Raw genomic sequence first — 13,212 nt, forward strand, 5'->3', positions numbered from 1 at the left:
TCCTCCAGTCGACGCGACCTCAAGCTCGTGAACGCCACACTTCGGCTGTGGACTCGCTCTCCTCAGCCCTCCTCGCGTCGACTTGAGCACTCAAACGCTTCTTGCTCCTCCCGAAACATCGTTGAAGCTTCGATTTTTTTTCAGACGTGCGAAGGAAGGTCCTCTCGTTCATCTGGGAGATTTGGGGAAATGCTTCGCAAAGGGGACGAGCTCAGGAAGCAGAACGAACAGCGCGAAAACAGGACTTCGAATAAAAAATTTGAACGGTTCAGAATGTCCGGAAGTCTTGCATGAGCTCTCAATCTCGATTTTTAGTCTCCAGAGAAAAAATGCACCCCTCTGAAGGTCGCTTTACAAGTTCCCTCAGACCCAGAATGGGCGTTCTCAGACTAATAGGAGAGCGCTTCCCGTCTCTTCCCTCCCAACCACCACCCAGTCTACTGGGAAGATTTCATCTTTATCGCCTGACATGTATTTAGCTTAGGCTCCTCTCTGTACCACGGAGCTCGCTTCGAGGTACTCCTTGAACCCACGGCTTCTTGTCGAGGGATCGAGAGACGGGAAGAGGGAGGTCTCCGTCTCGAGCTTTGCTCGTTTCGAGTCTTCGCCCATGGTATACCAAGGGCTTGAAGGACCACTCTAGCCTGAATTCCTACAGAGTCAGCTTCGTATCCTGACGACGAGGTCCTGATCTCTTTTATCGAGATGGGGAGAAGCGACGAGAAGAGACGAAAGGAAGGAAGAGCAGCGCTCCACCGCCCCACTCTTCCTTCCTTCCACTCCCTTTCTTGTTCTTCTCACCTTTTCGCTCTCTCTCTGAGAACTGCATCACGCTCCTATGATCTCCTATATGTAGCTGGCGAGAGAGAAGTCAGAAGAGGGTTTCAATAGATACAGAACGAGAAAGAGACGAGGGTTCGAGTAGTTTTTTGAGGCGAGAGAGACACGACGAGGGTTGGGATTTGACGAGGGTCGGGCTAGCATACGACGTGGGACGAGGGTTGTGTAAGCTTTTTTGGCGTGGAGAAGGTCAGACGAGGGTTTCAATAGATATAGAACGAGAAGGAGAGTGAGACGAGGGTTTGAGTAGATACAGAGCGAGAACGAGAACGAGACGAGGGTTCGAGTACGTAGAGCGAACGAGAACGAGACGCGACGAGGGTTGGGCTAGGACACGCTTGATATTACTTGAGCAAGGTTGAGTAGTTTGTTTGGAAGCATGGAAGAGTGGGAAGGAGGTAGGGTAGCTTCCAGCAAGTGGAAGGGGAGCTGGAACGAGGCGAAGTGAGGTTGGGAACTTGGGACGTCCGTCGGTCCTCCCTCTATTTTGACGCAAGTCGTTCTTTGTCGCTCTACTTATTCCTTTTCCCAGTAATTCTGAGGAGCTTATTTTCTCTTTTCCTACTCCTCTCTACGGAGTGAGCGTCCTCTTATGTTGGGATACAACGCAAACTCTGAACCTCGGACGCGGTGCGAGCAGGAGAGCGTGAAATTCATCGTGTGGTATCAGTGCAGCGTAAAAAGAAACTAGGTCTATCTAGACTATGCGAAACCGGGAAAGGCAACATAAAGTAGTCAAGGCAAAGCGAAGGAGGAAAGCAGCGAGAGAAAAACGATCAAGCACGGTCTGCGAGAAGTAGCATGAACGCCGCGAGGTAGGTTTCCGAGATGGCGGAGAAGAAGTAGGAGAATTCGGAGTTGTGGGCTGCGAGGGAAGAAGCAGAAAGGGTGGGGAGAGTCAGCTTGAGAGGTCGGAACGAAGAGGTTCGAACGAGATGAGAGACGACGAACGTTGGATGAGGTTGTGAGCGAGTCTGAGCGAGACGGAGAAGAGTAGAGACGAATCAGTCACGAAGAATGGAAGAGAAGGAGTAAGGGAGGAACTGACTCGTGTGCGATGCTGAAGTACCAACTCGAGAGCGGCTCCCGGAGGGAAGTGTTTCGAACGAGGTTGTCGTGCCACGCCGAATAGTAGCGCAGGTTGACAAAGATCGAGCCGTTTCGGTTGAAAGCGATGAGGGGTCCTGTGAGGTCGTAGAAGATGTGAAGGGCTTTGGGATCGAGCTGAGAGAAAGAAGAGGGGATCGATCAGGTTGCGATTCGAGAGAAGAAGAGGAAGGGCTCGACGAACCTTGAAAACCTCTCCGAGAGGTCGCAAGATTTTCTTAGCGAACCGAGCGATAGGATCGGCCATCTCTTCGAGAAGAGCCTTCGGATTCGAGATGGACTTGTCGACGTAGAGCTGGGAGAGAGAGGAAAGGGAGGGTCAGTCTGAAGTTCGACGAAAGTCGACGACTCAGTGTCGGAGAAGCGGGAACGGACCTGGATTTTCGTCGCTGCATCTTCACCGGCGAAAGCGAGGTTCGTACGAGCGCCCGTCTGATCACAGTAGTCCTCCTCGGCCTCCTTGACCTTGGACAGCTGCTGCTCGCTGTTGAACGACGCGCCTCGGTTTCCTCTCGATGCGTTGACGGCCTGCTCGACGTTGTTCCTCGTACTAGACTGAGGAGTGATGGTCGAGTCGTTCTGTCGAGCCTGTTGGATCCGTTGCGCTTCGCTCATCGTCGTACCTCCTCCACGGCTGCGAGAAGAGGGACCTCCCGCGTCCGAGTCTCGGAACTTCTCGACAATCGAGCTCAGCCTAGAAGAGAGCTTCCCAGGCTTCTCGGCAGTTGGCGTAGTTGTCGAGAGGGCTTTGGAGTCCTGGGGGTATGATGGTGGCGGCGGTGGTGGTGGCGGTGGAGATGGAGAGGAGGACGGTTTGGCTCGAGGAGGGTACGGTCGTTCGAGAAGGGCGTTCGTCGCGTTGGTGAGATGATCCGAGGTTTGGGAGGCGATGAGGGCTCGAATGAAGTTGGGATCGCAGTCGGGGAACATCTGCAACAAGCGAGGGTAGAGATCAGATCTTGAACTCGATGAGAACGGAACTCGTCGCGCCGACTCACCTCCTCGAGATCCAGAGCTATCCTTGAAAGCTTCTCGTCCTCCTCCTTCTGCTGACGAGCTTGATTGGCCTGAGCCTCCTCCTGGGCGAGACGCTCGGCTCTCTTAGCCTTGAGGATCCGATCGGTGTTGAATCCTCGTCGTTTGAGAGAGCTGAGGGGAGTGGAGAGGATGGTGTGAAGAAGGAGAGCGTCCGCCGCTCGAGGGGTTCCGAGGACGACCTTGACGAGAGCCGAAGCGACCTCTGAAGAGAACAGAAGATGATGATCAGTCTTAAGAACGCGCTGAGAAGTGATGAGAAGTCGAACAAACCGTAGTAGTCGAGGTCGAAAGCTCCTGAAACGACGAGGCGGATTCGACCTCTCTCCTTGAACACTGCTGCACTCGCCGGCTCGGACAGCGAGTGATTGCTACCTCCGACGGAGAGAATCCTCTTGAGGGACAGAGACTTGACTTCGACGACGTCCAGCTGGCGACGGAGAGCGTCGGTGCTGAGAGCTGCTTTCGAACGCTCGTGGAGGAAGAGCGGGATCCGTTCGAGCACGAGCCGCTTCGTGGCGATGGCGAGCTGTCGTACGAGGAAAAGAGACTCTGTTCAGGAGGAGAAAACAGAAGAAGCGGGGACGGGGAAATGCTCACCGGACTGTCGGAACTTGCTGGAGGCTGCTGGCGGTAGTCCTCCGTGACTCTGGAGCTCAGACGAAGGGATCCAAGCTGAAGGTAGAAACTAGAACGAGAAAGTGAGACAGTCAGCCTCCTGCTGGAACGGAACACGGCAAAGAGCTGAAGCTCACTCTTCAAGAGTCGATTCCTCGGGAGCAGCGAGGATGTGATCTCCAAAGAGCAAAGCAACGACGGGGTCGTCGAGGATGAGGATCTGAGGCGAAGTTCAAAAGAGGACGTCAGTTCAGGCCCGTGCTCTTCCATCCGCTACGAAAAAGCCAGGACTCACATCTGCTGCTCGAGCGAGTTCCCAAACGACCTCGTAATCCTCCTCGTCCACCGTCGAAGCCTTCTTAGAAGTCGACTGAGGCTTGACGCGTCGAGAAGCGAGGAGCAAAGGAGCTCTCGACATCTCCTTCTTCGTCGCATTTGAGATCCGAGGAAGGTTGTTTGCGACGTTACGGAGGACGTCGAGGTAGCTAAGAAGGGAGAAGCGACGCTCGGTCAGCTTAGATCTCGAGACGCAAGAACGTCGAGATGAAACTCACGCGTCAGAAGTTCCAGCTAGGTCGAGGAAGTGCTTCGGGTCCTTGACGAGGAGACCAGCAACCTCTCCGATCGTAGGCTCGGTTTGAACTCCCAAGCTTCGTAGGAAGGTGTTGGCCTTGGGACCGAAGTCGACGTACGTAAAGCTGCGAAGGAACGTCGAGTTCAGCTTCGAGCGGCAAGAACTGCAAAGAACGAAGTTTTGACTCACAGTGCCTTGTACATCGAAGAGCTCTGACCCTCTCCGACGAAGTAGACTTCACTAGGTCGCAATCGAACGAGCTTTCCACCCTTGACAACGGGAACGATGGAGGACAGCTGAAGGCGGCGAAGGGAGGTATCGTTGAAGAGGCCAATTCGAGATGCGAGATACTGGAAGGAAGAGAATCGAGTTAGCTTGAGGAACTGACGAGACTGGGAAGGACACGAAGAGAACTCACATCGAAGCAGATCTTAGCCTTTTCGACGGTGAGAGGAGGAGAAGTAGCAAGCGATTCGACGAGCAGCGTCGGCGCTGGATCCGAGAGGATTCGAAGTTTCGACGTTGCGTCGTTCAGGAAGCTGCTGGCGACGACGGGGAAGCCCATGACTGCCACCTCGGGGTTGGTGAAGACCTCCGAAGGAGTCGAGAGGAAGGCTGATCCGTCGGGTTTGATGCTGGGGACGAAGGCGAGGTTTCGACTGGCTGATTGATGGTAGGAGACGCTGTAGAACTCTTGGAAGTGAGAGAGGAGGTAGTCGAGGGCTGCCGTTCGAAGAGGAGCGTCGATGGTGATGGCAGCTAAAGGAAGAAGGACGTCGATTGAAGGCGCCTTCGAAAGTCCGAGCGAAAAGAGGAATTTGGCTGAAAAGGAAAGGGAAAAGCTGTCAGTGCTGTTCGAACTGAAACAGGGGTTCTGGTGATTATACCTTCGTCCGATGTCGACCTCCATTTGTTTCCCCAGTCGAGGATAGGGAGTCTGAGAAGACGAAAAAGGGAGACGAGACAGTCAGCAACGGCACGAAGAAGGCGAAACGAGCGAGGTCTTTGAACTCACTTGAGTTTCCGAAGCTCGTCCGTCGGCTCGTAGAGCTGAGAAGGCATGAAGCGGGTGGTCGATCCTTCGGCAGGGAAAGCTGGCACAGAAAGGAGAGTTCAAAGGAGGTCAACAGCTCGAAATGGAGGAAACGACGACGCGATTCTCAACTCACCCGGAGTTTGCTTCAACTTCTCGATCTCCGAAGATGAAAGGATGTCCCGAACTGAGACGAGATACTTGACGAGATCGACGACGCTCCATCCTCCAGCTCCTAGCAGGCGAGAGAAGACGAGTTGGAGCTCGACATGACGTCGAACTCCCAGAGCAACGAGAAGCTTCTCCATGGCTCCTTTGATGATTGTTCCCTTAGGGAAGGCGACGATACTGAAGACAAGAAGAAGAAGAAGAAGAAGGAAGGCCGTCAGCTCAAAGAGAGAGGCCTCGGAGCAGGCGAAGAGACAGACGGGAGGTCGGGAAAGAGGGAGACCGAAGGGAAGTAGGCTTCGCTCGGAGTCTGCGATAATCGAGACTGTCAGGGCTGAAACTGCTGAAAAGTGAAATGTAGAAGTACTCACAACCATCCCTGAACGAGAAGGAATGATCTTCTTATCCTGCGACACGAAACGAAACGAAAACGAGGAAGGTCAGCTCCCTCGTTGATTTTTCTCGTCGATACCAGCCGTAAACTTACCGATAGCGTCGAGAAAATCGAAGCCTGACTCTGTGCGTTGAGACTTGGCCATGCTTTAGCGATGACGGTGAGGATCCTCTCAGCGAAGACGGCCGAGACGAGGATGTTGGTTTCCGGGAGGGACGTTGGGAGTCCTGAGAGGGCTGGCGAGACGAGGAACTTGACCCAGTCTTGGAGGAGGAGTTCGTTGAAACCGAGAGCATGAGGGAATTTCTCGCTCTGGAGTGTTTTGGAGACGGAGAAGGGCAGGGTGTCCGGAGGGAGAGGGAGGTCCGCTGGGATGTTGGAGCGACGCGCGTCGTAGTAAGACCGAATTGCAGAGAGAGGGATGATTCGTTCCGTTTCCGACGTGGTAGGATCCGAGGACTTGATGCTGAAGACTGCGACGTCGAGGATCCGGGATCGAAGGGAGACGTCGAAGGAGGGCTCCGTCGAAAGAAGCAACCACCATCGTAGGCATTCGACCATCTCCTCCTCCGACAGCACTCGATGCTTCAACTCCTCGATGACGTCGACGAGAGTCATGTCCTTCAACATCCCCTTCTCCCTCAATCGATGAACCATGGTGGCAGCCTCCTCCATCACCGCCTTGGGGAGAACGGGGACGGACTTGACGAACTTGGCTAGACCTTCGTGAGGCATTCGAACCTTGGCCGAGGCGTCGAAGATTCCTTGGGACGAGATGATGGAGAAGGAGGTGCTGGAGGAGAAGAAGGCGGCTTCCATCTGACGAGAGACGAGGGCGGAGGGGGTCGAAGGGAAGTAGGAGAAGAATCGAAGCGCGTGGAGAGCTCGTCCTGTGAGCCAGTTCCGAAGTTCCTCTGAGGGTTGAGCGTCGGGAGTGGTGCCTTGCCACAGCATCTTGACTTCGGCGAGTTCGATGTCGTAGATTGACCGAGCGAGGATACCTGACGGTCAAAGAAGAAAGAAGAAGAGACAAATCAGTCGGGCAAAGAAGTCGACGCGAGGCGAGGAGAGAAGAAGCTCAGAAGTCACCGGCGACGTTGAGGAGTTCTCGGTTCCAAACGCTGACGGATCGATCGCTGTGAAAATCGAAAGGAAGAAGAATTTAGTGAAGTGTTGAACATTCGAAGCGTCAGAACACGGACGTACACCAGATCAATCGACTCTCTTTCGACCGTGGGAATAAATCTCGCAGAGAGGTGACCCCCTAAGCCGGTGGTTTGGCCTGAGTTCAAATAGACGAAAGGAGTCAGAAGAGAACAGGTCGAGAAGACAGAAAACAGCTCACCAGTGGCGTGTCCCTGAAAAGAGAAAAGAGAGAGAGACGCGTCTCGTCAGTTTAGACTTCGTCGAGCTCATTCAAGGCCGAGAGTCAGATGAAAAAACTCACGATGAAGATCTTCGCCAATCCAATTCCATCCAAGTCCGCTCTCAACCCTCTCCAAACACTTCCTTCGACAGCAGCCTCTCCCTTCGACTCCTCCTCTCCTCTCTCCCACTCCTCTCGCCCAGTGAATACCAGCCCAACCTTCGTCCTCGAAGGAGGATTCTTCTTCGTAGCTCGCTCCAGCTCGACCGCCAGAGCTCGTCCAACCTTCACCACGACGTCTGCTGCCATTACTCGTAAACTCAAACTCGTCGGAAGAGGTTCGAAGGGGTCCTTGGCTGGTGGAGGAGGTGGCGGTGGTGGCAGGTCGGGTGGCGGAGTGGAGCTTCCTCGAGAGAAGAAGGCTGTCGAGAGCATGGAAGCGAAGGAGCTGGTTGGCTGAGGAGCGGTTCGAATCGGTTTGACGGGAGCGGGAGGAGGAGAGGAGTTGGTGTAGACGAGACGAAGGATTTCGGCTTTGATTCGGACGTCTGAGCGAGAACCATAAGTTGAGCTATCAGTCAAGCTGCTTTTTTGAGGTATGGAGTTGGCTTTTCGAGGAAAACTACGAACCTGTGCTCTCGAGTCCTTCGACGCGCATCAGCCCTCCGACGCTCCCTCGGTCGATCCCCTTCGGAACCTCCAGCCTCTTCATCGTTCCCATCTCCTTCTCCACCAACACGAGCCGAGCGTCATCGAAGAAAAGCTCAGCCCTCTCCAGGCTTTGCATGAAGGTGATAGAGGTGGCGAGGAACCGAGCGAGTTCGAGTGGAGATGCTGGGAGAGGTGAGAGTGTTCGGAGATTCATCGTGAACGAGGTGAGAGGGAGACCAAAGTGAGATTGAGGGGGCGGGGTGGTTGACTGAGGCAGAGCTCCTGTTCGAGCGAAGAGCTGGGAGAGAGGGGAACGAGAACACGGCGGAGAGGTCAGTTCGACGCGATGTGGGACGGGAGAGCAAACGCAGGACGTTAAACGAACCTGATCTCCTCCTCCCTTCCAATGAAATCCCATCCATGTACCACCACTTTCGACCAGAGGTTCCTCCGTAACGCTGAAGAGGGAGTAGAACCTAGGAACAACGAGAACGAAGAAAAAAAGAAACCGGTCAGCCCAAACTCGTCGCCGACCTGACTCGTGCTCGACCAAACGAACGTACCCAACACCGAAAGCACCAATCTTCGACTCGTCAGGATTTCCATCTGCGATCTTCTTGAGCCTCGACCAGTCTTCAGGACGGAAGGGGGTCTGGGAGGGGAAGGAGTCAGCACCGAGCTCAAAGGCATGACTTCCCCGTCGCTGTAGAGGTCGAAACACCTACCCCGTCGTTGAGTAAAACGTATCGGACGATCTGGATCATGCATCGGAAGGGAATTAAGATCAGCACTTTCGAATCAAGCTCATTTCTACAGAGCGAAGAGCTCGACAACGACGAGCTTGGTCGAGATCAATCCACGGCCCTTCTCGTTCCTCTCCGCCATCCCCGAAGCTCCCTACTCTCGCAGCGTCTCTCCCAGCACTTCCAGGGGCAATCTAGACACTTGAGCTCACCTCCTGACTCTTGAAATCGGGCACCTTTCTCCTGGGTCGACGCTCAACGAGTAGCTCCTCCTCCTCCTTCCCTCCCTGGCCTGCTGCTGACTTTCGATCTTCAGCCTCAGCGCCTTCCCTGGAGTAGAATCGGATTTGAACGGAGCGGGCTCCAGCGTCGTCGGCGTTTTGGAGGAGTTCTCTGTGGGAAGGGGGTCAAAGGAGGTTGGGTTGGAGTTCAGCGATAGCTCATCGAAGGAAGGAAGGCTGAGGCCGAGGAGGGAGGACCGTTGCTGAGCAGCTCGTTGAAAGAAGGGGTCGTGAGCTTACCGGAAGATAGTGAGCTCTCCAGAATATCTAGCTAGGACTTTATCAATCAGACTCCGTTGGTTGACGGAAACTGATTGGAGAAGAGAGAAAGAAGAGAGGAGAGTCAGCGAGGACGGCTGAGCTCGAGCTTGATCTCGCCCTTTGCTCTTCTTTAGTAGAGCTTTCGAGGAGTTGGATACGACTAACCTGCTTCATCTTGACCGCTCTGCCAAAGAGCAGATCGTTGATCCATACTGGGGTTGTTGTTGGTTTGTTTGTCGAGCGTTGGAGGGAAGGGAGGAGGGAGGGAGGCTCGGGAAAGGAGGCGAGCTCGTCGACTTGGCCTCTTTGTTTTCTTTTTATCTCGAGCTCACTGAGAAGAAAGATCGAAATCGAATGTGAAGCTATATGAAGATGGTCGACGTATATTGTATGTTAGAGAACTTCAGCCCATTCAACTCCCGAGCCTCGTCGCGACGTCGTCCACCCTCCCCTCCTCGCTTTCCCGTCGTTCTCCCTGAACCCGGCATTCTGTTAGATCATGAAAAAAGAGAACGAGACGTCAGATACCCTGCTCGTCTATTTCCAACGAGGAGGCAGAAGAGAGCTTCATCGAACTCACAGGATCGTCGCGTCTCGCCTCCAAAAAAGGTCAAAACACTCAGAGTCCCAACGCCTTCAGCAGTCCTCCCTCACTCCCAAACTCCCCTCCTCTCCCCCCATCCCATCTCACCTTCTCCCTTCTTTCCTGATAAGGAGGAGGAGGAGGAAGACGAGCTCGATACGACAGACCCAGCTCCGGGAAGAGCAACGACGGCGAGGGCAGTCGCGTCGGCTTTGTTGACCTGACCGAGTTCGAGTTGACGATAGGTGCGAGGGTGAGCGAGGTGTAGTAAGGGTGGTAGTGGTAATTGAGGTAAGTTGTCGGTGACTGATGAAAGAGAGGAGGTGTTTCTCGATGGGGGCGATGGGAGGGGACCGAGTGAGCTGGAGGAGGAGGTGCGTGAACGAAAGAGGAGGTCGAGGTCGAGGAAGGAGGAGAGGGAATTCGATCGGAATAGGAGTGAAGGGGTACGTATCCCCATTGAGGGCGAGGATGGTGATCATACGAGTGGTCGGAGGAGGGAGGAGTGAGCGGAAAGGAGGGGGATCTCTCCTTTTTGACGAGTCGAGGGCGAGGGGCCGACGACGCGACTTTGGGAAGAGGAGGAGGGACGAGGAGAGGATGCGAGGGGACGATGAATTTGGCTGAAGTAGGAGGAGGAGGTGGAAGAAGCGCTGCTGCTGCTGAGGATTTTTGGGGTCGTCGTTGTGGGCTAGCGAAAGAAAGAAGAAGATAACAGGTCAGTCTCGTCTTCTTCCGCGTGAACGTCAGCTCGAAACCCTCAACGACCAACTCACTTTGAGTATTCACAGCTCTTCTGGTACTTGACGCATCTTGAGCAGCGAGGCTGAGTTCCACAGCACTGAGGTCCGATCAAAGCGATGAGGAGAGGGAGAAAGAAGAACCGATATGAGCTTTTATCCGCGATCGAACAGAAAGAGAGGGCTACATAGGGCTGAACAGGAAGAGTGAAAGGGAGCAGTCGAAATCGAAAGCTCGTGCCCAACAGATTTGGCGGAGAGGAAAAAATCTTCTCTCTCTGCTAGCTACAGGGAGGACCGTTTCCTGGTACTAGTCGAAACGCTCGACGCCTCGACCTGACCTTGGAATCTGCCTTCCCACCTTTCCCTTGTTTTTCCACTCCCAGCAGACGAAGAAAGACGAAAACCCACCTTGGCTTTACTAGCCCTACAGCATCCACAAGCACCACCGAAACTCAAGACTCCCTTCCTCGTTCGCTTCCTCCCACCTCCAGAAACCGCTCCTCCTCCTCCCCCTTGAGTCGTTCGACTTGGCTCGCCTGCTTCCTCCTTCTGGAACGAGATGTTGATGAGTTGACGATCCATTTCTTGACGATTCGACGGTGAAGTTTGATGGAGTCGAAGAGGTTCGATGATGGTGGTCTGAAGGAAGAGAGGAAGGAAGAACGGGAAAGGAGAGGAAGTTCAGTTTCGAAGACTCAGGGGGGTCGCAACGGGATGAATTCATTAGTCGATCGAAAGGAGAGAAAGGAGTTGGTGACTTACCTGCGGAGGTTTTTTTCTTCCTGGCAGAGAGGGCGACGAGGGAGCGGTCAATTTGTTGGGAAGGGAAGTAGAGAGGCGGAGGCAGCGTTAGGGTAGACGCGAGAAGGGAGGGGGGTGAGCTGGGGAGGAGGAACGAGCGAAAAGAGGGCTCGTTTTACTCGTCGGTGTTTGCTTCGAGCCTCCTCGACTTTCTTCACGGGGCTGCTAAACGAGCTTGAAGAGAACCGAAGAGCAAGAGCATGCACATCTTGAGCTGTCTGATGGTCTGGATGGAAGAAGAGAGCGAAGGAAAGGAGAAAGGAGTGGATCAGCGACGCGTCCTCTTTCGCCCCGCGGTTTCGAGGACTTTGGCTCTCCTAAAGCCCAGACGCAGCCACTCACGAACTAGTGAGCCCATGAAAGGACAGGAGAGAGACTCTGACTCGTTTCGGAACCGTCATGGCACTGCAAGGAACGAATTTGGGAGAGGGAGGGGCGTCGCGTCAGTCCCAAGTTTTGCTCGTCGCTCCCTCAAACGAAACATACGGCGACGAACCTTTCCTTCAGACTAGCAGAGCATGGATCGTTGAACAGCTATAAAACGTAGTTCAGTTCGAAGGGTCAGCTCATCGAAATTCGAAATCTGTTTGAGAGAGAGCCGCGACCATCTCACCCTCGATGTCGTCCACAACCCTTCCAACCTACTCCCTCCCCTCCAAATCCCTTTCGAAACCTCCATCTCCCCAGTCCCTGCCACCGACTCTCCCCTCCTTCAACTCTACTCTACAAACCACCCTCCTAGCCTCCTCATCCTCGAATCCTTCCAACCACTTCGCAATCTTCTCGTCCCAAACCTCCTTCCTCTTCCTCCCCTCCGGATCATCCTTCACCCACCCCACAAGCCTCACCGACCCATCCGGACAGAACATGCTGATCGTCCCCAGATCCTGGAAGAACAACCACTCGAACCGACCGTGTTCTTCGAACCTGGCATCGACGTCGAGGAGATCGTAGCAGAACGTGACGACCTTTCGACGGGAGAGAGGGATCTGGGAGAGTTGATCGATCCAGCCGTAGATGTTTCCGAGGTGAGCGTTGCTGAGGATGACGGAGGTGAGGCGAGGCCAGGGTGGAGGAGAATCGTCGGGGAAGGAGCCTGCGATGGTAGCGAATCCGAGATCAGGTTTGGAGCGACGTTTCTTCGTGACTGTTGGGTTGGCTTTCGAGGAGGTTCCTTCTTCTTCTGGGATCTCTGGCTCGGGAGAAGTGGGTAGTCTGGTTCGAAGGATGAACGTCTTGGGACTGACGAGTGGGCTGAACTCCTGGCAGAACAGTCCTGAGCCGGGAGACGCGTTGGTTGGAGCTGGGAGGGAGACGACGAGAGTTTCGATGGGGAGCGGAGGAGGAAGTCTTCGACGTTTTGGATGGAGAGCTCGCTTCATGTAGAGGGAGTAGACGTTGGGGTCGTTGGGAGCGAAGGTGAGATGTTTGAGTTGGGAGAGGGAGGTGAAGGGGGTGATGCGAGAGACGGGAGGGTTGGGCGGAGACTTGAAGGAGGAGGACGAAGGAAGGAAGGAAGTAAGCTCGAAGTTTGGAACAGAGATGAAATTAATGCGGAGAGATATGAGTTCACGCTCAACCTGAAGAAGCGGACAACCGAAGCTTCGTTCTCGAGGACGACGGTCCAGTAGAGGAGGGGAGACGCTGCTTGAAGGAAGTCGAAGCTCACTCGGGTCGCAGCGAGCAGAGTTGAGGGATCCAGATGGGAGAGGATGACCGACAGAGGAGCTGGTGCCGTGTTTCGAGGTTGATTGGAGGTGGAAGGAGCCATCGGAGGTGCCACGCAGAGTGAGGGAAAGGGAAGGGAAGGGAGGAGGAGAGGGTTGGAAGGAGGAAAGGGTGAGCTCGCTCGTCGGCTTTTTTTGGACCTTTCGAGCGGCGAGAATGTGTTTTTCGATCCCTGTTCAAGAAGCGAACTAGCCTGCCAGAGAATAACGCACAGAACGAAGCAGGTTTTGCTTCGATAGGAAAATGTTGCGAGGGAGAGGGAGGGAGGGAAGTCCTCGAGCTCAAC

The 13,212-nt window shown here is 54.4% G+C and overlaps 2 protein-coding genes across 2 annotated transcripts; both read right to left on the bottom strand.

Annotated features, from left to right (window-relative positions):
- Positions 1–1,482: 1,482 nt before the first annotated feature.
- Positions 1,483–9,317, bottom strand: BDY24DRAFT_352695 (uncharacterized protein). The gene is made up of 30 exons (XM_076637741.1): positions 9,237–9,317; positions 9,051–9,120; positions 8,742–8,922; positions 8,512–8,541; positions 8,350–8,438; positions 8,172–8,262; positions 7,766–8,084; positions 7,217–7,683; positions 7,115–7,127; positions 6,976–7,051; positions 6,859–6,905; positions 5,863–6,770; positions 5,747–5,782; positions 5,636–5,685; positions 5,344–5,555; positions 5,190–5,268; positions 5,062–5,111; positions 4,593–4,996; positions 4,364–4,524; positions 4,155–4,298; positions 3,896–4,085; positions 3,738–3,820; positions 3,583–3,670; positions 3,256–3,511; positions 2,946–3,187; positions 2,323–2,877; positions 2,132–2,242; positions 1,889–2,064; positions 1,792–1,814; positions 1,483–1,705 (listed from the first exon to the last, which is right to left on the bottom strand). Exons 1-30 carry the CDS (start codon positions 9,280–9,282, stop codon positions 1,617–1,619), a joined length of 5,286 nt encoding a protein of 1,761 aa, XP_076495597.1. The 5' UTR covers positions 9,283–9,317; the 3' UTR covers positions 1,483–1,616.
- A 170-nt stretch (positions 9,318–9,487) lies between these two features.
- BDY24DRAFT_105900 (Zn(II)2Cys6 transcription factor domain-containing protein) lies at positions 9,488–11,327 on the bottom strand. The gene is made up of 5 exons (XM_076635826.1): positions 11,160–11,327; positions 10,806–11,036; positions 10,431–10,495; positions 9,652–10,345; positions 9,488–9,560 (listed from the first exon to the last, which is right to left on the bottom strand). The coding sequence occupies exons 2-4, from the start codon at positions 10,977–10,979 to the stop codon at positions 9,691–9,693; spliced, it is 894 nt and encodes a 297-aa protein (XP_076495598.1). The 5' UTR covers positions 10,980–11,036; positions 11,160–11,327; the 3' UTR covers positions 9,488–9,560; positions 9,652–9,690.
- Between the last annotated feature and the right edge of the window lie 1,885 nt (positions 11,328–13,212).

Source organism: Mrakia frigida (genome assembly GCF_051309035.1).
Source record: "Mrakia frigida strain ATCC 22029 unplaced genomic scaffold BDY24scaffold_20, whole genome shotgun sequence".
In the NCBI taxonomy this organism is placed as follows: Eukaryota; Fungi; Basidiomycota; class Tremellomycetes; order Cystofilobasidiales; family Mrakiaceae; genus Mrakia; species Mrakia frigida.

Excerpts from the sequence above, each read along its gene's own strand:
- BDY24DRAFT_352695 (XM_076637741.1), bottom strand. The coding sequence starts at position 9,282 with ATGGATCAACGATCTGCTCTTTGGCAGAGCGGTCAAGATGAAGCAG. Across the intron at positions 6,906-6,975 it reads AGAGAGTCGATTGATCTGGT|CGATCGATCCGTCAGCGTTT; the intron begins GTACGTCCGTGT and ends CGATTTTCACAG. Across the intron at positions 5,112-5,189 it reads GACGAGCTTCGGAAACTCAA|ACTCCCTATCCTCGACTGGG; the intron begins GTGAGTTCAAAG and ends TCGTCTTCTCAG.
- BDY24DRAFT_105900 (XM_076635826.1), bottom strand. The coding sequence starts at position 10,979 with ATGGATCGTCAACTCATCAACATCTCGTTCCAGAAGGAGGAAGCAGGC. Across the intron at positions 10,496-10,805 it reads GTAGGGCTAGTAAAGCCAAG|TGCTGTGGAACTCAGCCTCG; the intron begins GTGGGTTTTCGT and ends ATCGGACCTCAG. Across the intron at positions 10,346-10,430 it reads AAGAGCTGTGAATACTCAAA|CCCACAACGACGACCCCAAA; the intron begins GTGAGTTGGTCG and ends TTCTTTCGCTAG.